The 23,946-nt window shown below is 36.6% G+C and overlaps 1 protein-coding gene and 1 long non-coding RNA gene across 2 annotated transcripts in view; both read left to right on the plus strand.

The window, feature by feature from the left end:
• The first annotated feature begins 1,067 nt into the window (after positions 1-1,067).
• On the plus strand, positions 1,068-3,833 carry LOC127854913 (uncharacterized). The gene is made up of 3 exons (XR_008037192.1): positions 1,068-1,240; positions 1,957-2,018; positions 3,677-3,833. It is a non-coding gene; the product is annotated as an uncharacterized LOC127854913 (long non-coding RNA).
• Positions 3,834-4,305: 472 nt separating this feature from the next.
• Positions 4,306-23,946, plus strand: part of LOC127855273 (holocytochrome c-type synthase-like) — a 30,509-nt gene continuing 10,868 nt past the window's right edge. The window contains exons 1-4 of the mRNA XM_052390723.1: positions 4,306-4,407; positions 21,482-21,540; positions 22,121-22,261; positions 22,709-22,873. Of these exons, the coding sequence (XP_052246683.1) occupies positions 22,121-22,261; positions 22,709-22,873 (306 nt within the window). The 5' untranslated portion in view covers positions 4,306-4,407; positions 21,482-21,540. The remainder of the gene's footprint in view (positions 4,408-21,481; positions 21,541-22,120; positions 22,262-22,708; positions 22,874-23,946) is intronic.

Genomic DNA, 23,946 nt, shown 5'->3' on the forward strand with positions numbered 1-23,946 from the left:
TATTCTAAATATAGAAATAAATATACTAGACATCCCTAACTTTGGAAATAAGTTGGTCCAATTTAGAAAGTCCACTAGGCATAGGATGGGTAAAACGACTTAGACACTCAAAATTAACCGTTTTCAAAACGGTTGGCAAATTTCGTGGTCCATAATGAGCACAGTAAAATTTAATTTGCTGTAGAGCTCAGATGAATAAACGAGTAATTTTATTAATGTGACCTTAACATGAACCGCGTCATGCGAAAATGGACCTTATGTCATATGCGACTCGCATAGCTGCACGCTATTCTGGAGCTACGCTAGCTGTTTGTGGTATAAGACACATTTTCGCAAGACACGGGTTATATAATAGGTAAATTTATCTTAATGAAGCATTATACCCTTTGCCTATCTGAAAGAAACGCCATCGTACAATATCAATTACATTTGTATTCAGTAATCATGATAACAATGCTCAAAGTGCCGAGGCCAGTCTTACTTCTGTAAAATATGTGGTATCCAAATTAACCTGCTGTAGGGTCAACATTTAGTATAAACCGGGCATTTACGCAAGATCGAGGTTATTTGGAATCAATTAAACATGTTAAGCACGTATTTTTCAAATTAAGGATAAACCTTTTTCACAAGTTAAAACTGTGTTTGTTTTTATTACGTTTTGTTAAAAAAAATAAAACCAATATAGGTTACAAAATACTAAATACTCGCTGTACTCTCTAAAAAAAATATCATAGTTGACTCGAAGGCATGTTTTACATTTTAAAACTATTGTTCGGGTTTTATCTTTCAGAGATAATAGTAGGGCATAAATAGGTGTTCACGACCGAATCCCTGAAATATGATAAACTTGGAGAGCTTAGTAAAGCCTTGCACTAAAAAAGGCAATCTCCACGCAGAGTTGTTGTTCCTTGCACTCACATACAATTTTTGTTTCGGGTTACAATATACTTAAATATTTTGGAGTGCAATGCTATACTCTCTTAAAACATGAACATCATTTGTAAGAAGACACAATTCTCTGTATGGGCACTTGCCATGGCTTTATTTTAGAATGTTGCTTTGTGCATTTGGTAGGGAAAACATTGATGTTTAACAGAAATTCACTCTTTTACTTGAAGGTTGGAGACTACATGAGACTTTGACAGATGGCGGAAAACCCTTCTCAACTGGTACGAAGCCGGTAAATAGATGGCCATAAAACAGTGACCGCTGATTCGCGTCGAGTTCTTTCTTGCATAACGTATGACCCCCCTTTTTTATTGTTTAAATCATTGCGGCTTGGAATGCTCTTTAAGAAAAGGTATGGTTATGGGGATGTCTATGCGCAAAAGTTTGACTTTATTTTTTGTGAAAGTTATTGCTTTCACATTGAATTTGTGTAGGAAATATTTTATTGTATTGTGACCTTAACTTACTTTAGGTAAAAATTAAATATCATCTGCAAGTGCAAAATATGACTGGAAAAGCTGATTTTTTGGTCATTTCTTAGCAAAAGAGAAGACTATAAGTGCATTAAATGCATGAATTCAGATTATTTGACCTGGAATAGTTGTTTTTCAAGTTGACCCCCCCCCCACCCATATATAGCCGAATAAGGGCTAAATTGCTTTCCGACTTAAATTCAAAGGCATTTTGGTTGACCGTGTAGCGTTAATGTGCAACATGAAGTCAGAATTCAACACCAGGGACTCCGTGATCCAGTAACGCAACAATAGCTTGTGCGTAAAGCATGAACATTCAAACAGAGCCCCATTTCACCGACATGGAATGGCGGACATTTTTACAGTTTGGACAGTGCAGCAGACGCTTAACTGAGCCAGCTTTCATATTTAGTTCGATCATGAAAATAACAAGCTTTATCACCGATATTATTCATAGAAATACACATAAAAAACATAAATGCATTTTCTTTTTTCATTTTATACCTATTTCTAATGGGTATTTTGACCTTTTCAGGTAGAGAAATGTCTGGGACTTAGCCGAGGGCAACTGGAGAAGGGTTGTTGATGGCAAAACAGGTAATAATACTAAATTATTATCATGTACACAAGCAAATAAGCATAGTTATGATGCTTAAGGTGTGAAATACTGTCATAATAAGATTTGTGGTCACTCAAATCCTTGCCGTCGTGTTTGTATTGATAGCTCCGCGTCCTGACACGTAAATATCGTGCTTTGTTGGCAGCGGAAGTTGGCACTTAACAGGTTTATCCTTGTTCCTAAGCATGTATGCAGTACATCTGAGTTGATATGCTACTTGTGACCCTACAATTAGCTTGTGTTTGCTATTGTTTTCTCACAATATGCTTACAGTCATGGTCCCGGCTTGAAAGGATGTGGCGTCCGACTTAAACATAGGATTGTTGTAGCAAGCGTCCCCTTCATCATTTACCTAAGAGGGATCTTTTTGCCAAAATTTTGCATTTCAGCAACCACTTTTGTTTTGTATTTGGTACATGCTTCTCTCATTCAGTGATCTAAGGGAAGTATTGACCTTATTCGCTTGTCTTTGCATACACAGGTGACATGGATCAATGATATTTGTTGTGTTGAGAATTCTGCGGGAAGCTGTGTCCCCGGAAAAAGTACCAGAAACCACTTTCAGGAAGCTTACATTGATCTGAGCTGCCTTTCTGCCCCTGTTACAACATGAAACCTCATTTCTAAGCTTATATTGCTTTCCTGCATATGTGTGTCTTGTTCGTTTTAACCTTTCCTTCAATTCTAAACCCCCAAAATGAGCATTTTTGTCTTTGGCTCGGTTATGAAGCCCCATGTTGACCAGATTGCCACCATAAAAATAGTCAAAAGTAATTATTTTGTGCCCAAAATAGGAAATATTGTATTCTCTTTAACCTCTTAATGAGAGCTGGCAGTGAATATTGACCATCTTCTGCAGTTTAAAGGCACCCATGACATTATATGCTAAAATGTATCATTGGCAGTTGGTAAACAAATTGGCTCCGAGCAACAAGGCGCTTTCAAGATTTCACACTTTTATCGGTGCGAAACAACCAGTTATTGGAAGCTAATTGCTTTCTACGCTTCAATGTATCTTTGATCTCTCATTTTCACCAATTTGCTTATTGTCTGTGATGAAATTGAATTTTTTTGCCTTGAAATCGACATTTTTGGGGTGATTTTAAAAAAAAAGAACAAAAAAGGCATTATCAAAATTGCTTTGAGTGAAAATATCTAACAAATTCATTATTTCCCCTGCCCGCATAAACCCCACGTGCCTGTCCATTTGGTTTGTTTTGGTATTTTGTTACATATATTGAACACAACAACTTTAAATCTTAAAGAGACATTTAATCTTTAACAGGCCTAAAATTGCCTTCTTCGGACCGAAAACACCCGCATGTGAAAATATGATATAAAATGGCCAAATGGACAGATAATCCAGCCAAACTTAATATTTTTCTGCAGTATGCATAGGAAGATAATAATATGCAAGAAAAACACATTTTAATCAGAATAAATTTCTCCTTTAGGTTACGATATACTAAAATATTTTGGAGTGCAATGCTATACTCTCTAAAACCATGAACATCATTTGTAAGAAGACACAATTCTCTGTATGGGCACTTGCCATGGCTTTATTTTAGAATGTTTCTTTGTGCATGTGGTAGGGAAAACATTGATGTTTAACAGAAATTCACTCTTTTACTTGAAGGTTGGAGACTACATGAGACTTTGACAGATGGCAGGAAACCCTTCTCAACTGGTACGAAGCCGGTAAACAGATGGCCATAAAACAGTGACCGCTGATTTGCGTCGAGTTCTTTCTTGCATAACGTATGACCCCACTTTTTTATTGTTTAAATCATTGCGGCTTGGAATGCTCTTAAAGAAAAGGTATGGTTATGGGGATGTCTATGCGCAAAAGTTTGACTTTATTTTTTGTTAAAGTTATTGCTTTCACATTGAATTTGTGTAGGAAACATTTTAGTATATTGTGACCTTCAGCTATGCTGGTTCCCGTCAAATCTCTGCGCGGAGGTTGTAAAAAGGTTACATTCCACAAAAAAACGGCCGAAAAAAAAGGTTGCAAAAACAGTCGATTTTGATTAGCGTAAAGTTCTTTTTGGTTTGAACATGACACATCTTTTTTATTGCATAAATCGATTCCGCTTAGAATGGCCTTTAAGAAAAGGTATGGTTATGGGGGTCTCTATGTGCAAAATGTTGAATTTATTTTCGCTCAAAGTTGTCGCTTTTACATTGAATTATATATAGGGAAACTATTTAGTATATTGTGACCTATAGCGTTTACACTTTTTGTCCGACGACCGTCTCGACCCAGACATTTTTTTCTTACGAAACAATTTTATTTCGTCTCCGGGTTACAGCAGACGCTGGGAAGTGTCTCGTTGTTTTTGTTTCAATGTTATTTATTGTTTGACGGTAAGTTTGGTATCAAAATTTAGATATTTTAACATACAAAGTCGTTAAAACAAAATATTTTTCATTGTCACGAAGAACGAGATTATTGCATGTTAAAATGATTTTTATTATGTAATATGATTGAAAGTGGGTGGGGTAATTTCATTCAATGAAGAAAATAGTTTTTTTTCACGTATTTGTTAGAAATTATTATTGCATCAATATACTGAATATGCTGAATAATATATATGTTTTATTTTATTTACTTGTAAAGCTGCATAATTGATATAAAAAAATAAGTTATGTAACTTTGAAATGTTGACTCCATTTTTTTAAAGTTTAGTAAAAATTTATGAAACATTACATATTTTATTTATGTTCTTTATGTTTAAATTTTTCTTAGAATATTCCCTTTATTGTGGAAATACAATCGCAAAATATAGTGAAAAATTGAAATTAAACTTAGTACTACACAAATGTATCTGCTGAAGAAGCCTCATACATCCGGACATCAAAGATCATAATTCAAATTAAAAATTTAATGTTGCATACCAAGGGTTTTGCAGGAATGGGTCTGTTGCCTTATTTCTTAGAATATGTCAATGTACTTGTCAATGGGAAAGCATGTGTATGAACACTAAATGGGGAAAATGTAGTTCACTGTAGACAAATGAGAGTTCAAGTATTCATGGTTTAAACAATTCCCTAGGCACAGCTCTTTTTCGTGAATTAAAGCCCTCTTCAAAGAGGAGGTTCTTTCTATGCTTGCCATTAATCCTAATCCTCATTATCCTGTTCCACTGTCTGGGTTTAGCCTGTTTCTCAAGGTTGTAAGAGTGTGATTGATTTTGAACCACAAATCCCTGTTCACAGCCTGCCTTGTTTACTGGACATGTGATGGCAAGACTGCCTAAATTCTGTAAGGTTAGGAAATTGTTCACCATGAAACATAATTATTAAGTGCCAATTATATATATGATCAATCATATCAGTATAATTACGATTTATATTTCAAAACCAAAATGTGGTCTTCAAAATTTGACAATTGACAATAAATGTGTTTAAGAATTTCCTTAACACAATTAATGTTCGCCATAAAACGCAAGTAGTATACAAAGTGAATTGTGGGATAGGGTAATTTCTATTGACCATGCGTGAATCTTGTAATGACAGCCCTCACACTACTTTGGGGGAAGAGGTCCGCAGCCCAAAGAAGGGGGAATTTTCTGTAAATGGGGGAATTTTTATAAAAAAACAACAACAACTGTGTTTAACTGTTATAAACATATATTTCTATATATGTGACTGTCTATATGACAGAAAGGTGGACTTTTACTGAATCTAATGACTATTTACAGTAATCTAATTTAAATGTGGGTCGGTAGGTAGGCTTTTTTTCTTTCTTACCACAACACTTAATTGAATATTTAACTCAATAAGAATGTCATTATTGTCAGGTATCAGCAGTGTGAAATGCAGTACTAACTTTCAGATATACAGTGGTTTCGCTGTCGATCGCCATTGGCGCCAAATGGCACTAAATTTCAAAAAGTGTCTCCAATTTTTTTAAAGTGGCGAATATTAAAAAGTCGGTAAAATCTGATCCGAAAACGTACTGTGAATCGAAAGCACGCGACCGAGCATTAGCGGCCAGAGTCTGTCAGTTGTAAATATTGATTTACCACAATGTAAGCGACCTACAGTGCAGATTGCAATCACTGAAGCGTGTAAGTGTTACAAATGGTGTTTTTACTGCTATTGTCAAGTTTTATGGGGGTTATGATCGGATTAATGGCTCCTTTATGATATTGAGCAATAAATTAAGTAACACGGGGACAAACTGTTACGACGATCAATAATTATAATGATGATTAGGACCGCTATTTCTTTTATCAAAACCATGGGGCTGGCAAAAGCATTTACTTTCTCCACAAAAACAAATAAAAACTTGTTTCAACAGGTATTTGTGAGCATTCATGTTTCATTATTATAATGTTCTGGGAAGGATATAATTTGATTAAGATACCAACCATTTCTGAAATAAAAAGTATATCGTTCGCTCGATGTACTATATTTTGGATATGTTAAAATTCGGACGTTTAAAGATAGGGACATTTATGTGTTGGTTTGTTGTTGATAGTTTGTAAAACTATGTTTTATGTTATTTCAGGCAACTAGAATAGATGGTGGAAATTATCTGGGCCTTTCTGTCAGGAAATAGGCGTGAAAAACATTCATTTAATTGAACCTTGAAATCATCCACCACTAACAGAAAACGTTTTAACAACAGAAGCTGATGTATATCATGTTCAAATGACCAAATATAACTGTGTAACAATTTGAAGTAGGATGCTTTGTTTTATGATGTTTTATATTTCTTTTTTCCTTTCAAATGATGTACATTGGTGTGATTCTATGTTTAAATAATTAATTTTGAAACATTAATGCAGCATACTGTTTAATACATTGATGTTAACATTATTTATATTATATTATTTTGGTTATCTGTATTTTTATCAAGTTGAACAAATGTTATTTATATTTTATATGCAAATAAAGCTTATTAAGACTTATAAAGGTATGACTTACATGTATGAAGGTACTTATTGTTTTTTTATGTAATAACATACTTTTTAAAGTGAAAATATAGTCAATGACATTAATGTAGTAAGGTTTCTTTAAATGACTGTTCTTATTAATAAGATTGGAATAACCGACAGTTTTCACGCCGCGAAAAAGTGGCTACAACTTTTTTGGGGCCAGTGAAACCCCTGGATATAGTTATTAATAAGATGTTTGATCCAGATTGTCTTTATCTGTAAATTATTGTACAAATAAATATTCTTTGAAAACTAAAGACTGATTGAATAAAGCATTTACTGACTAGAATAAATGTAAATGAAACAAAACATTAACAAAAATAACAGTTCTGAACAATTCAGATGCTTTCCGCACTTTCGTAAATTTCAGACATTACATTCAGATGCGGATTTTATAACAGAAAAAACGTCGGCGGTTAAAAAACAGGGTTGGTCGGGTAACCAGAAACAAGACTTCTTTTTCGTTAGAACTATTTTGGACAAAGCGATATAACGGACCGTGATATATTGGAGTCAATTTTCAACTATAGATCAGCAAATTTTTTTTTTGATTTTTTTTACATTTTCTGAGGGGAAAAAAATCAGTTTTGGGGGGAAAATAATATACTTTTCAGGTGGGGGACTGCAGCCAAAATTCGGCGGCAGATTTGATAGATTGAGGGCCCTGAATGAGATGTGATAACATCTAGCAACAGGGCTCTCAATCTGTCAAATTCACTGCAGAAATTCGGCCGCATTCCCCCACCTGAAAAGTATACTTTTTTCCCCTTTTGGGGGCAAAAATTCCCCCTTTTTTTTATAAATAGATGTGTCTCATGATTATTATATCTCAATTCTATTTTAATTTAATCTTGTCAAACATACTTAATTATGAAAAAAGCATCGAATATAGTGCAAACATGTACAAATGTAATAATTAGAGAGTAAGTAAAAAATCCCCCAAATAGGGAAACGCCACGAAAATTCCCCCTGCTATGGGTAGACCCGCTTCCCCTAAAATGGATAGAGGCCCTGAGCAATGTTAATGTTAAATAATAACACCCAATCAAGGAGTGAATTTAAATTAAGATTGAATGTAAAATATTCCGTTAAAAAGATGGCAAGCCAACCTCTGACAGTTTCCAGAATTTCATTAACCAATTTATAAATACAAAACTGCGCTGTAGTTCACTATATATATATAAATCCTAAAAATTAGAGAAAGGAGATCAACCCTTAAAAGTTCAATCTCACTGAAATCTCTTCAAAATTTAGCACCCAAAACCAAAATAAATGAGAACTATTTCATAAATTGAATTGGTTACCACTTGACATAAATGACTGCAGGGCTCTCGTTTGGCCGTTTTTGGGGCCGAGATTCGGCCCCATTCTCCCCTAAAAATAGTTTACTTTTTTCCCCTATTTTTGCTAAAAATTTTCTCCTCCAACATTTTTAACCAGGTTTTCCGAAGGAAAAAATTGGTTATTGGATTGGCGATGTCAGCTGGCGGGCGGGAGGAACAAGCTTGTCCGGGCCATAACTTTGTTGTTCATTGTCAGATTTTAAAATCATTTGGCACATTTGTTCACCATCTGTAGACGGTGTGTCGCGCGAAAGAATTACTTCGATCTCCAAGGTCAAGGTCATAATTTGTGTTTGAAGGTCAAAAATGGCCATAAATGAGCTTGTCTGGGCCATAACTTTGTCGTTCATTGTCAGATTTTAAGATCACTTTGCACATTTGTTCACCATCATTAGACGGTGTGTCGCGTGAAAGAATTACATCGAGATCTCCAAGGTCACAATTTGAGTTTGAAGGTCAAAAATGGCCATAAATGAGCTTTTCCGGGCCATTACTTTGTGATTCATTGCGAGATTTTAAAATCATTTAGCACATTTGTTCACCATCATTAGACTGTGTGTCGCGCGAAAGAATCACATCGATATCTCCAAGGTCAAGGTCACTATTTGAGTTTGAAGGTCAAAAATGGCCATAAACGAGCTTGTCTGGGCCATTACTATGTCATTCATTGTGACATTTTAAAATCATTTCGCGCATTTGTTCACCATTATTCGACGGTGTGTCGCGCAAAAGAATTTGTCAATATCTCCAAGGTCAAGGTCGCCACAACTAAAAATAGATTGATTTTGAAACAACTATGTAACTATGCACATTTTGATTTTGAGTTGTCTCTCTTTATCAGACTTTTTTTTAGTTGAAATCAAGGTCAATTTTACACAAGGGGGTAAACAATACACATTTTGAATTGTCTCCCTTTATCAGACTTTTTATGTCCCCCACTATAGTAGTGGGGGACATATTGTTTTTGCCCTGTCTGTTGGTCTGTTGGTTTGTTTGCGCCAACTTTAACATTTTGCAATAACTTTTGCTATATTGAAGATAGCAACTTCATATTTGGCATGCATGTGTATCTCATGAAGCTGCACATTTTGAGTTGTGAAAGGTCAAGGTCATCCTTCAAGGTCAGAGGTCAAATATATGTGGCCAAAATCGCTCATTTTATGAATACTTTTGCAATATTGAAGATAGCAACTTGATATTTGGCATGCATGTGTATCTCATGGAGCTGCAAATTTTGAGTGGTGAAAGGTCAAGGTCATCCTTCAAGGTCAGAGGTCAAATATATGTGGCCCAAATCGCTTATTTTATGAATACTTTTGCAATATTGAAGATAGCAACGTGATATTTGGCATGCATGTGTATCTCATGGAGCTGCACATTTTGAGCGGTGAAAGGTCAAGGTCATGCTTCAAGGTCAGAGGTCAAATATATGTGGCCCAAATCGCTTATTTTATGAATACTTTTGCAATATTGAAGATAGCAACTTGATATTTGGCATGCATGTGTATCTCATGGAGCTGCACATTTTGAGTGGTGAAAGGTCAAAGTCAAGGTCATCCTTCAAGGTCAAATATATGGGTCAAAATTGCTCATGTAATGTCACTTCTGCAATATTGAAGCAAGCAATTTTATATTTGAAATGCTTGTGTATCTCATGGAGCTGCACATTTTGAGTGGTGAAGGGTCAAGGTCATCCTTCACGGTCAAACGTCATATAGGGGGACATTGTGTTTCACAAACACATCTTGTTTTCAACTGAAAACCTGGTTTTGTGACAATTTCGTCCCTTGTTTTTATTTTTTTAACTTTTAACCTATGTTGCTAGCTGGTATCGTGCTATTAACCTTTGATTACATGAATCAGCGTTCGACACTAACGGGAGTCCGGGAGTCCGAGACTCCTATAATGAGACTCGGACTCCTTGTTTTTGCGTCAGGGGAGTCCGTCGGACTCCTTTAAAATCGTCTTTGAATTTTAAAAAATCAGTTGATTTCCTTATTTGTTTCGCAAGGTCAGAATGTCCAAACTTTTGTGGATCCGAAAAATGTGCCACAAATCATTCTGCTTGAACACATCGACAAAAACAAAAGAATCCGAAATTATTTATTTTGGTTCCCTGTCACTGTCCCTGCGTGAAGTAATAGGGGAACACCCAACTATAAAACGATTGTGGCCGGTTTTTTTCACTGATATTTTTGCTGTAGTAAACTAACTTCGCCAAACAGTTTCTCATTACTATTTAAATCATCACATACCCAATTTTTTTTTACACATCGTACGTTTTATGACTCAAAGGTACTGAAGATCGGACCGACTGAATCATTTGAGTATCAATTGATGAGTGCAGTGGTTTATTGCAGTGTTAGGCATTGTCATACCAACCACACTAATCGGTTTCTACCGTGTACTCCTCCACGATAAAATCGCGGCAAGTTACTTAAGAGACTTGTGATGGCAACAGGGTGTAATCCTCGTGGAAATTGTGCTTTGCATGCAAAATATTGTCTAAACATGATTTCATGGTGTAATAACCCAATGATAAAATTAAAATCCGAAAATGTTTTTTAACCCTAATGTCGAGGATAAACAAGCAATCATAATGCATAATAGAAAAAAGTATATGTTGAAATCTTACAATAGATAAGAAAATTATTAACTTAAATATTACTGGAATGCGTTACATATTTTGCAATGTGATATAACAAATATTGAACAGCAGTCACTAACAATTTCGATATGAAAACAAACATCCAATAAAAATTTAACATTTCACGGATTGACATGTGTAATTAGCCGAAATTATGATATAAAAAAGTGTCTTAATTTTTGGACTCCTTGAAATCTGTCCGGACTCCTAAATTTCAAAAGTTAGGAGTCCTTGGACTCCTTACTCAGATTAGTTAGTGTCGAACACTGTGAATATTTATGTAAATTACATTAAAATATAACCATTTTAAGTGTTGAATGCTTGGTGAAAAGACCTTCTTAAATTCCCCTTTTTGCCCAAAACGATGCGAAATTCCGCCCTTTAAGGGTCCCGGCCCCCAATCCCCCAAAGTGTAGCAAGGGCCCTGCACTGTAAATGATAAAAGGCAAAATATTAAGATACATTTCTTCCCAAGCATCTGTATGAGTTGAAAGCATCTCTATGTTTCAAAAGTGTCTGTATGTGTTATTGAGACCCTTGGCATTAAAAAGACAAAAACAAAATAGGCCTCCTACTCAGTCAGAGATTTGACTGTGCTGGACTTCTTGCTACAGAAATGTACCCGACAAATTGTCTGACGAACAGTGTATTTTTCTGCCTGATAGACGCACTGACTTTGGTTTCTTCTTTTATTTTGAATTTTAATTGCCCAAAAGCCTAAGGTCAGATCCAATCTGATACACTGATGTATGATATATTTTTACAAATGCTGGGTCAACTTTTAAGAAATAACACGATACACAACTCGCATGACCCAGTTGACAGTGATCATGCTGTCTTGAAGACTGAAATCTTCACGGAGTAAAGGGCAACTTCCCTACAAAGTTCATGTAGTTCGGTATCATAATTCAATAAAACGTATGAAAAAACATTATTACCGTTCTTGTCGTTACATTATGCATCAAGACTAACTGTCCAGCGCCGTGTGAAACCTTTGTTTACATACATTTCAACTAACTGACATTTTAAACATACGAGTGATTTCATTGGTCCAATGCGGAGGTGTGTCTTTACAACTGGAGATTTCATTCATAAAGACTGTATGATCACTGTCAATTGGGTCATGCGAGTTGTGTATCGTGTTATTTCTTAAAAGTTGACCAAGCATTTGTAAAAATATTGCAAGACATATACATTTCCAAAAAGGAAATTCATTTCTGCGTTGAATAAGACCGAGATCGTGAAAATCGCTGCACAATTGATGAAAATATGACTGTTCAAAGCCATGCACCCCGTTTTGGGCTGATTTTGAGTTGCATACCTTGTTATATATATATATTTGATAGTGAACTTTTTTTTTCAGAAAAGTTAATTTTTCGTTATAATATGATTATTTATCATTCAAAATGATGTTTTCACTAATTAATATCATAGCCACACGCTAACCACCTGTGATTATACTATGTTTATTTTTTTTGAATGAAACGAAAATGGGAAACATTGATAATTATAAAGGAAAAAGAATATTAATCTGCAGTGTAACATCATATTAAATGATAACAAAGCAGAAAACTGTCTCTTGACTGCATTTAAATATGTATCTCTTCACTTGGGTACATAAAGATGGTTTGGAACTTGCACTGAAAGAAATTTAATAACATCTTGAACAAAAAAGCACACTGTATTGAAAAGCAAACTTGTTGCAGATACGAATTTCATAAATGTCATATCGATGGTCACAATTTAAAATACCGAACCTACAAAAACGCAAGTTTTCAGGAGACGTATTTTTGTTAAACATTTCTTACACAAAATCAAATAAATATTATTTTTAACATTTTTGAAAGTGTCTCATGATGGAGCATGTTCGTATGAACTTATTTTGACGTTAAGTTAATAAATCTGCTGTAAAATGTATCTTCGTCATTTAGACTTGCATTTATGTGATACTTCGGCAAATTGGACAGCTTATTGTAATGGATTTTGTTTCAATAGAATGATATATTCCACTGTTTTCCATTATATATAGAAAAGCAATGCGTGTTTTTTTTTCTGTTTTACACGGTGACACAGAGGTGACAACCGCAATTCTTGATTTATATTGTGGCCTCAACATAGTAACTTGTGGGAACAACTTATAGAATTGTGGGAACAACTTCATAAGTTGTGGCTTCAACTTAATAACTTGTGGAAACAACTAAGTACGTTGTCCCAACAACTTATTAAATTGAGGCCTCAGCTTAGTAACGTGTGGCTACTACAATTTCATAACTTGTTCCCAAAACTTATTAAGTTGTGGCCTCAACTTAGTAATTTGTTCATTTAAGTTATTACTTCAACTTAATAACTTGCGGGAACAACTTATTAAGTTGAGGCTTCAGCTTAGAAACTTGTGGCGACAACTTCATAACTTGGTCCCACAACTTATTAGTTGTTGCCTCAACTAAATAATCTGTGGGACCAACTAACTAAGTTATGGTCACTACTTTAAGTTTAACCAATAAGATTGGCCGTTTCATCTTTACCGTTTTATCACAATTAGTACCTCTTATACTACTAGGTACTCGGGTTCGAGCGCCGGTCTGAGCACTATCTCTCTGTTAGTTATAGATCCGCAGTTCGAGCCCTGTCTGAGCACTTGCCATGTAAGCCATTGATTCCAGATTTGAGCCCCTATCTGAGCAATCGCTAAGTTAGCGACTGGGTTCAGGTTTCGAACCCTGGTGTGAAAACTAGCCACATAAGCGACGGATTCCGGTTTCGAATCAAGGCCTGATAGCTCTTTTTTAAAACGATGGTTCTTTGGGTTTTAGCCCCAGTCTAAGGACTTGCCCTGTTAGCTAATGGGACCCCAGTCTGAGCATTCGCACCCTACGTAACGGGTCCCGATTAGGAGGCCCTGCCTGAGCACTCACCCTGTATGCTATGGGCCCCAGGCTCAAATCCCGGTTGAAGTACTTACCATTTAAGCGAACGGATCCTGATCTAAGTCTTAGTCTTAGCGCCAGACCCAAACAACCAAGCACACATCAATATGTTCTTCAAAATAAGCGGGATTTATAGCTTACATGGATAGCGCTCAGACCGGCGCTCGAACCCGAACATCCATAGCTTGCGAGGCGAGCTCTCATTCCGGGACTCGAAACCAGGAAATGTTGCTTACGAAGCTAGTGCTTATTTCGGCAACCGGTCGCTTAGAAGGCGAGTGCTCAGTACGGTATGTTAGCGACGGCTGTTTGGTTCGAGTTCCTGTGAGAACCCGTAGCTTTCGGTGCGAACGCTCAGACTGAGGGTCGCAACCGGGATCCTTCCCTTACTGGGCAAGTGGTAAGACACAGGCTTGAACCCGGGTTCCATAGCTTTCAGGGCTAGTACTCAGACTGGGCTCGATTCCGGGACCCGACACTGTTCGCACATCGGAATTCAAGCCTTCGCTTATAGGGTAAGTCCTCAAACCGAGGCTCGATCTAGAGACCAAAAGCTTCTTTCATGGCTTGTACTCGTACAGTGATTCGGACTCCAGGACCGTCGAAAACTAAGGCATCTAGCACTCGCCTCGTAAGCGATGGTTTCCGGGATCAAGCCCCGGTCAGAGCTATCGCCCTTTACGAGAAGGGCCCAGGGTTAGAATCCAAAAACCATGGACCACTCTTTTATGAAGCGAATGCTTCGGGACTCGAAACCGGGATCCGACGCTTACGTTGCTAGTGCTCAGACCGCGGATGGAATCCTGAACCCAGTCGCTAACAAGGCAAGTGCTCAGACAGGGGTTCAATCCCGGGATCCATAGCTTACAGGGATAGTGCTCAAACCGGCGCTTAAACCCGAACACACAATAGTTCGATTATAAGGGTACTAACAGTGATAAAACGGTAAAGATGAAACGGCCTATCTGATTGGTTAAGTTGTTTCCACAACTAATTAAGTTGTGGTCTCAGCTTAGTAACTTGCGGCCAGAAGTTATTAAGTTGAAGGAACAACTTATTATGTTGAGACGTCAACTTAATAAGTTGTAGGAACAAGCTTTGAGTTGTGGCCACAAGTAACTAAGTTAAGGCCTCGACATTTTATACTAATTTGATCTCTTTTTGCGTTCATTAATGCTAAAAAAATGTACATCATTGAATTATTCTATCAGCAAAAGTTTACGTTTCGTCAATTTACCTTAAAAATACATGGCTATATTGATACTTTATGTATTAATTAGCGCGCAAAATGCCGAAGTTACATTTTTTGCAGCTTCGTCCTTTTGACTTCAACCAATTGCGGTTCGTCATTACATCACATGACTTTTTTGAGCTGTTGCGATTGGTTAACTAATTCGTTATTGTGGGGGTATATGCGCATTGCTTTTTCCGCTTTGCACAGTATCAAAATTGCGAAGGCCAAAAAATGTAGGTTCGGCATTTTGAATTGTGACCATCGATATGATATTATTCCATATCTTATTAGCATAATTATAGAAATTTAAATTAATTTAAATTGTTTAATGTATCTTTCTTTTTTTATACGCCCGTATAAAATACGGGACGTATTATGTGAAACCCCTTGGCGGGCCGGCGGGCGGGCGGCGGGCGGGCGGCGGGCGGAAGGCATCACTTTGTCCGGACTCTAATTCAAATTGTATTCATCCGATCTTCACCAAACTTGGTCAGCAGTTGCATCTAGTTGATATCTAGGCCAAGTTCGAATATGGGTCATGCCGGGTCAAAAACTAGGTCATAGGGTCAATAAGTGCATTTTCAAAGGGGCCACTTTGTCCGGACTCTATTTCAAATTGTATTCATCCGATCTTCACCAAACTTGGTCAGCAGTTGCATCTAGTTGATATATAGGCCAAGTTCGAATATGGGTCATGCCGGGTCAAAAACTAGGTCATAGGGTCAATTAGTGCATTTTCAACGGCGCCACTTTGTCCGGACTCTAATTCAAATTGTATTCATCCGATCTTCACCAAACTTGGTCAGTAGTTGCATCTAGTTGATTTCTAGGTCAAGTCCGAATATGGGTCATTCTGGGTCAAAAACTAGGTCAAAGGGTCAATTAGTGCATTTTACTTTGTCCGGACTCTAATTCAAATTGTATAAATCTTATCTTCACCAAACTTGGTCAGTAGTTGCATCTAGTTGATATCTAGGCCAAGTTCGAATATGGGTCATGCCAGGTAAAAAACTAGGTCATAGGGTCAATTAGTCCATTTTCAACAGCGCCACTTTGTCCGGACTCTTATTCAAATTGTATTCATCCGATCTTTACCAAACTTGGTCAGTAGTTGCATCTAGTTGATATCTAGGTCAAGTTCGAATATGGGTCATGTCGGGTCAAGAACTAGGTCATAGGGTCAATTAGTGCATTTTCAACGGCGCCACTTTGTCCGGACTCTAATTCAAATTGTATTCATCCGAAACTTTTAAACAACTTTTTATCCTGCGTCAAAGTGGTATGGGGGTATAAGTCACATTCAGTGACAAAGCTCTAGTTCAAGTTGAATTCACCAAACTTGGTCAGAGGTAGTATATAGATTATATATCAGTCAGGTCTGATTGGAGACATGCAACCGATTAACACATGCAATATTTTTATGCAATATTTTTATCCAGTTTTATTTTGCGATATTTTCATCGGGTTTATTTTTTTCGCGATTTTTGAAACGAGTTATTTTTAACAACATGTTTATTGGTAAGTTTCATTTTTCCTTCAATCTAATCATGATTTCCACAGGTACATGAGTTTTTCACTGTGCATGGGTACTATAGAAAGGCAACTGTTTATCATTGTCATCAACCTAAAATCAATTTTTATACGCCCGTTTTAAAAAAACGGGACGTATTATAGTTTCACCTTGGCAGCGGGCGGGCAGGTGGGCGGTGTCCACAGCAGTTTCCGCTCTCTAATTCAAATAGTTTTCATCCGATCTTCACCAAATTTGGTCAGAAGTTGTGTCTAGACAATATCTACATGTAGGTCAAGTTCAAATATGGGTCATGCCAGGTTAAAAACTAGGTCACGAGGTCACTTAGTGCATTTCAAGCATTAAGCATGATGTCCGCTTTCTAATTTTAGTAGTTTTCATCAAATCTTCACCAACTTTGGTCAGAAGTGGTGTCTAGATGATTATGAAGGTCAAGTTAAAATATGGGTCATGGTAAAGTTATCAAGTTGTCCAAAGCCTTAAAACGGGCGTATCTTGTGACAGTTTGGCACTCTTGTTATAATAATAAATTTTCATCTCAACATCAACACTATAAAAAATTTCCCCCATAGGAATAATCCAAAATCTACTGATTCCCCAATACATATACAGTGGAAACCCGATGGCTCAAACTCGTCGGAGCCGGCAACAATAGTTCGAGCCATCCGATTTCTTATAAACTTTTGTTTACGAACAAGGCTGCAGTACATTTTCACCTCCGGTTGAAGAGTACACATATTGCTTAAACTCCGTACTTCTTTGCACTACTTACTGCTTTTGAATTTATAAGTTAATAAAAAACAAATTTATACTTAATACTTTAATTGATGAATATTTTAAAACAGTTACAAATACAATTAACAAATAGCATTTAGTAAATATCAGCACGTTTTAGCCTCGCACATTTTAAGGTTACACAGAGCGCTAAAGAACACAACATGCATCAGCACTATATACTCATTATTTACATACGAGTCAGCACTACATTCCATTATTTATTTATATTTTTTTGAAGAATGACATTATGTTCGTCTGTGTTGCGTTCCGTAGAGCTCTGTCGTCGAGAAACGAAGCTTTTTAGCGATTTTTGTTCTGTTCATTTAGCCGTTGCAGCCAAAGCATCTACAAGAACGCCAGCTCCTATACAAAATGTCATCTTTTACTCAAATCAATTAACGATTGAGTCAATGACATATTAGCAAACAGGTGTTAAATCAATAATTGCGTGCCTTTAATCAAGCAGTCATAATCGAGTTTATGCCACCAGTGTTAAATCAATTTGTGCGTGCCTTTAATAAAGCGGTTCAAATCGAATAACACTTTTTTGGGACCCAAAGCGAGTTTGAGTCATCCAAACAAAAGATTGTGTGAAAACTGTAGCCGGGACTGTGAAAAGCAAAACAGTTCGAGCCATCTGATAATTGGAGCCAAGCGAGTTCGAGCCATCCGACAAAATTTTAAACAAATATATAGGCATACAAAATCGGTGCTTTGATGCGAGTTCGAGCCAACCGGAAATTCGAGCCAAGCGAGTTTGAGCCATCGGGTTTCGACTGTATGACAATATGTATTAATCTTACAGTATGAATTTATGCATACATACAACTTTTTTCAACTATCCGTTGCCAATAATCTGGGGTAAAAATTACTTTCATGTTGAAAGTAAATTCTGGCTTATCTTGACCAAAATGAATTAAAGAATATCATAAACACAAGTGATAACCATTTTCCTGAAATGTTAATAGAATTTTGGAATACATGTATACAACTTTTTAATGATTCGATGAGAAATGATAGGCATTCAATCAGGAAAAAGAGTATTTTTACTGAACATGGGTAAAGAACGCAGCATGATTAGCACACATTTGCAACTGTTCATATTAAATTATAACAACCAATGGACAACTGCATTTAGATTAGGAAATATGTGCAAGTGACAGTCAACTTGCTGAAAATAACCCAACTTTTGTGTTCTCACAAAGATTACTTACATATCACTTCCCCTGTGCCCTTGAAGGTTTATCACATGCATTTTAACCAATACGACTTTTAAAAAAATCTGAGGTTTTAAACAAATCTCTATTCAGAGTCCCAAAACGTTATTTAATTGTGTTAGCTATATCAGCTTGTATACAATATACATACCTACTTAATCAGTATTTAGCTCACCTGATTGCTCAGGTGAGCTTTTGTGACCGGTCTTTGTCCGTCGTCCGTCTGTCTGTTCGTTAACATTTGTTCGTAAACACTCTAGAGGCCACATTTCTTGTCCGATCTTCATGAAACTTGGTCAGAAGCTTTGTCCCAATGAAATCTCGGTCTAGTTCGAAACTGGGTCGTGTCGGGTCAAAAACTAGGTCACTAGGTAAAAAAAAATAGAAACCTTGTAAACAATGTAGAAGACACATGTCATAACATTTCATTGTCAAAATGTTTGCCTTAATGATATGTTGGTTGAGTTCAAAAGTCGTTTGGGTCCGTTGAAAAACATGGTCGCCAGAGGGCGGGGCAGTTTTTCCAATTTGGCTAAAGAGAAACCTTGTAAACACTCTAGAAGTCACAATTTTGGCCCAAACATCATAAAAGTTGGTCAAATCATTGGTTTTTTATATGCTCTCCGAAAATTTCGGGGAGCATATAGTTGCCAGCTTGAAGTTCCTCAAGACATTGGTTTTATTGATATCTCGGATGAGTTCGAAAATGTTGCAGATCGGTGAAAAAACATGACCGCCAGTGGGCAGGGCATGTTTCTCTATATGTATATAGTGGCAGTTTTCCCTATTTGGCTATAGAGAAACCTTGTAAAAACTTTAGAAGTCACAATTTTTGCCCAATCATCATGAAGGTTTGTCAAAACATTGGTTTTATTGATATCTCAGACGAGTTTGAAAATGGTCCAGATCAGTGAAAAAACATGGCCACCAGTGGGTGGGGCATTTTTCTCTATATGTATATAGTGAAAACACGTGAACACTCTAGAAGTCACATTTTTGGCCCAATTTTCATGAAATTTGGTCAAAATGTTTGCCTTAATGATATGTTGGTTGAGTTCAAAAGAGGTTCCGGTCTGTTGAAAAACATGGCCGCCAGTTGGCGGGGCAGTTTTCCTTATTTGGCTATAGAGAAACCTTGTAAACACTCTAGAAGTCACAATTTTTGCCAAATCATCATGAAAGTTGGTCAAAACACTGGTTTTTTATATGCTCCCCGAAAATTTCGGGGAGCATATAGTTGCCAGCTTGAAGTTCCTTCCGTACTTCCTTCCTTCCGTCACACTTTTGTTACCGTTTCTCATAGCACCTTCAATACTCTACCGATCTCTTTCATATTTGGCATGTACAATGCAGGTACCTTGCATGGACATCTACCTTTTGATGAGGTTTGAGGTCACTGGGGTCAAGGTCACCGAGGCTAATAATAGATTTTTCCGTCACACTTTTGCTACAGTTTCTCATAGCACCTTCAACACTTTACCGATCTCTTTCATATTTGGCATGTAGGTACCTTGCATGGACCTCTACCTTTTGATGACGTTTGAGGTAACTGGGGTCAAGGTCAAGGTCACAGAGGCTAATAATAGATTTTTTTAGGTTGTTATTAACACATAGATTGACAAAGCGCATCATCGGGGAGCATCCATCAGTTTCACTGATATTCTTGTTTATATCTCGGACGAGTTTGATAATTGTCCCGATCGGTGAAAAAACCTGGCCGCCAGTGGGCGGGGCATTTTTTTCTATATGTATATAGTGAAAACATAAAAGTGGTTCCGGTTAGTTGAATAACATGGCTGCCGGGGGGGGGGCAGTTTTCTTATATTTATATAGTAAAAAAAAGCTTGTGAACACTCTAGAAGTCACATTATTTGCCCAATCATCATGAAACTTGGTGAAAAGATTGGTTTTATATATATTTCAGATGAGTTTGCAAATGGTACCTATCGGTAAAAAAACCTGGCTGCAAGGGGGTGGGGCAGTTTTCCTTATGTGACTAGAGAGAAACCTTGTGATCGAACACTATAGAAGTAACATGTTTTGCCTAATCATTGTGAAACTCAGTCAATACATTGGATTTATTGATTTCTCTGACAAGTTGGAAAATTGCTCAGATTGGTGAAACACACTTTTTAGCTCACCTGATTGCTCACATTGCCCTCACACTACTATAGGGGAAGGTGTCCGCAGCCCTTAGGAGGGGGAATTTTTTGTAAATGGGGGAATTTTTAATAACTGGTTTCATCTTCCTGTATAATAATATTTAAGCCTACTATGTTTGATAGTAGTGTTCCCTTTCATACATGAACTTACTTTACAGCAAAAAAATGCAAGAACAGGAACTTTATCAAAGCAGTTCACTATTCTAAACATCGTTTCTTGAAATAATTTAAAATAAAAGATCCATGCTCCTATTTAAAATTGTATGATAGCTATCATACCTAACAAAATGCATCTGCATCTGAATGGGCAAGGAACTGCTGCTTGAACAGAAGATCTTTTTTTTACACTTGGCGAATGTTTTACTTTTGATTTTTTTACAATAAGACTTGCTGTTATGAGACATGATATTGTTTTGACCTTTACCTTCCAGGCGTTCTTGATTGTCTGGGTGTTTTTTTCCCGATGTTTTATTGAGTGTCTAATCGATTAAGGTTACATACCACCAATTCTATTAGAACTAAATAGGCATAGATACGGTAGTTCAGTGTGCGAAAAACTGTCAATTTTCAACAATAAATCAGCAATTTTTGTATATATATTTATTTTTTTTCTGAGGGGGAAAAATAAGTTTTAGGGAAAAAAAAAATACTTTTCAGGTGGGGGACTTCCATCAAAATTCGGTGGCAGATTTGATAGATTAAGGGTCCTGGCTCAGGTGAGGTTTTAGGATTGGTCTTTGTCCGCCGTCCGTCCACATTTGGTTTGTAAACACTCTAGCATTCACATTTCTTAAGCATTCTTTATCAAAGTTGCTTAAAGATCTCGGTCAAGTTTGATAATGAGCAAAATCACATAATTAATGCCATTAATATTGTCCTCAGATTGTCCAAATTTTCATTATATTATACAAAATCCTTGTAAACACTCTAGAGGTCACAATTTTGTTTCAGATTTTATGAATCTTGGTCATAATATTTATTTTTGTAAGCAAAGTTTGATGTTTGACCTGTATGATGCTTACATTCATAAATCAATATACGGTAATGCACATACAGATGCTCACCACTTACGTTTCCACTGTGTAAATTTGACTTTATGTGTGTTTTCTTATATTTTCATGAGCAATGAGTAAAAAAAATGCCACTTGAAATTAAGTCGCCACATTTGCAAACATCAAAATTCCTGTTAAGGGTCACATCTCCATTCAGTAATAAAAGCCATGTATGGTTTAGAGAACTGGAAGAATAAAACGATTTGTTGAGTAAAAGTGCTTCATTTAATAACAAACTTTACAGATGGAAGGATCAACATCAACACAAGCAGCTGCAGCTGGGGAGTCAGCCATGGTTAAAAAAGATGTCAACTCCAATGCCATACCTGCCGAATGCCCTATGCACCAGAACAAACAACAACCACAAAGTATTGCTACACCAAAGGCAAGTATTTCTTATTTAATGAAAATATAAATCTGTTTTGATTATGAAAAAAGTAAGACTTATTTGGACATGTCTTTGTACATGCTAAGATATTTACCCATTTATGCCTAGCGTCTAGAAAAAAGGTGTTGGCAAACAGCGTAGACCCTGATGAGACGCCGCATCAATCGGTGTCTCATCAGGGTCTGCGCTGTTTGCTTAAAGGAATTTCTGTACCAAATATTCTAAATATAGAAATAAATGTACTAGACATCCCTAATTTTGGTAATAAATTGATCCAATTTTGAAGGATGGGAGAGTCCACTAGGCATAAATGGGTAAAAGTTTATGTTACTTTTTATGGTCTAAAATTTTCACTACAACACACCATTTAGTAAAAAAAATACATATAACAATTAATTTTAATTGGTAAAGGATTGCTCTTAATGGTAATTCTATATTCCACAGCATCAGCCCAAGGGTTTAAGCGAGGCAGAAATGCAGCGAATGGCGGTCAGCTTTTCCAGTGCACCCAGTGAGTGTCCAATGCACGGAACTGGTGCACCTGCCCCACCGAGTGAGTGTCCCATGAGTGGAACAGGCAGGGAGACAGATATTAATCCTGATAATATGGTAAGACAACAGTCGCTCAGGCGTTTCACTGGCTACCAAAAAGTTGTAGCCTCTTTTCACGACGTTAAAACTGTCTGTTGATCTGACCTTATAATATTGTTAATGACAATCATAAAAGATCCTTACAACTAAATTAATGTCATTGACTATATTATTACTTTTATAAAGATGATTTCCTATTATTACACAAATTACAAGAGGTAAATTCATAATCAATAACAAGAGCACCGCATAACGGGTGCCACGCTCGTCTACGGGTGCAGTTTTGAATAAATGAAAGCTTGTAAAAAAAAATAATTTAAAGGTCACAGTGACCTTGACCTTTGACCTAGTGACCCAAAATTGGGTGTGGCATGTAGAACTCATCAACGTGCATCTACATATGAAGTTTCAAAATTGTAGGTGCAAGCAATTTGATTTTAGAGCCAATGTTCAAAACCTTAACAAAATGTTAAGGTTTTAGCACGACCCGGACGACACGACGAGCTGGCTATGACAATACCTCGGGTTTGCTCCGAAAACGCCGAGCTAATTAGCTTTATTAGCGAGGCTGTTTTCGGAGAAAACCCGAGGTATTGTCAAAGCCTGCTCGTCCTCTGCCATCTGCTGGCGTCGTGCTAAAACATTGGCTCTAAAATCTAAGTGCTTCCACCTTCAACTTTGAAACTTCATATGTAGATGCACCTTGATGAGTTCTACACGCCACACCCAATTTGGGTCACTAAGTCAATGGTCAAGGTCACTGTGACCTCTAAAAAAAATTAAAAAATCTGACAAGCTTTTGCAGCTGAGTGTGGCACCTGTTATGCGAGGCTCTTGTTTTAATATAAATAACATGTTTATTTATTTATGTTACTCACTGATTGTTTGTTTTTTAATGACATAGTTGAAATTGGTTGTTTTCATCTTAACTTGCCTTAATACTCTGCATGAGTTAAGCATTGCCTGGTATTTATATGAAAAATCAACTTCATTAAATTAAAAATTTATTAAATAGAGAAAAAAAGTCTAAAATTTAATGGATATCAAATTTACAAACCAATAAATGTACATCATTTATTAAGAATTAAACA

The sequence above is a fragment of the Dreissena polymorpha genome, chromosome 13, assembly GCF_020536995.1.
Source record: "Dreissena polymorpha isolate Duluth1 chromosome 13, UMN_Dpol_1.0, whole genome shotgun sequence".
NCBI classification, from domain to species: domain Eukaryota; kingdom Metazoa; phylum Mollusca; class Bivalvia; order Myida; family Dreissenidae; genus Dreissena; species Dreissena polymorpha.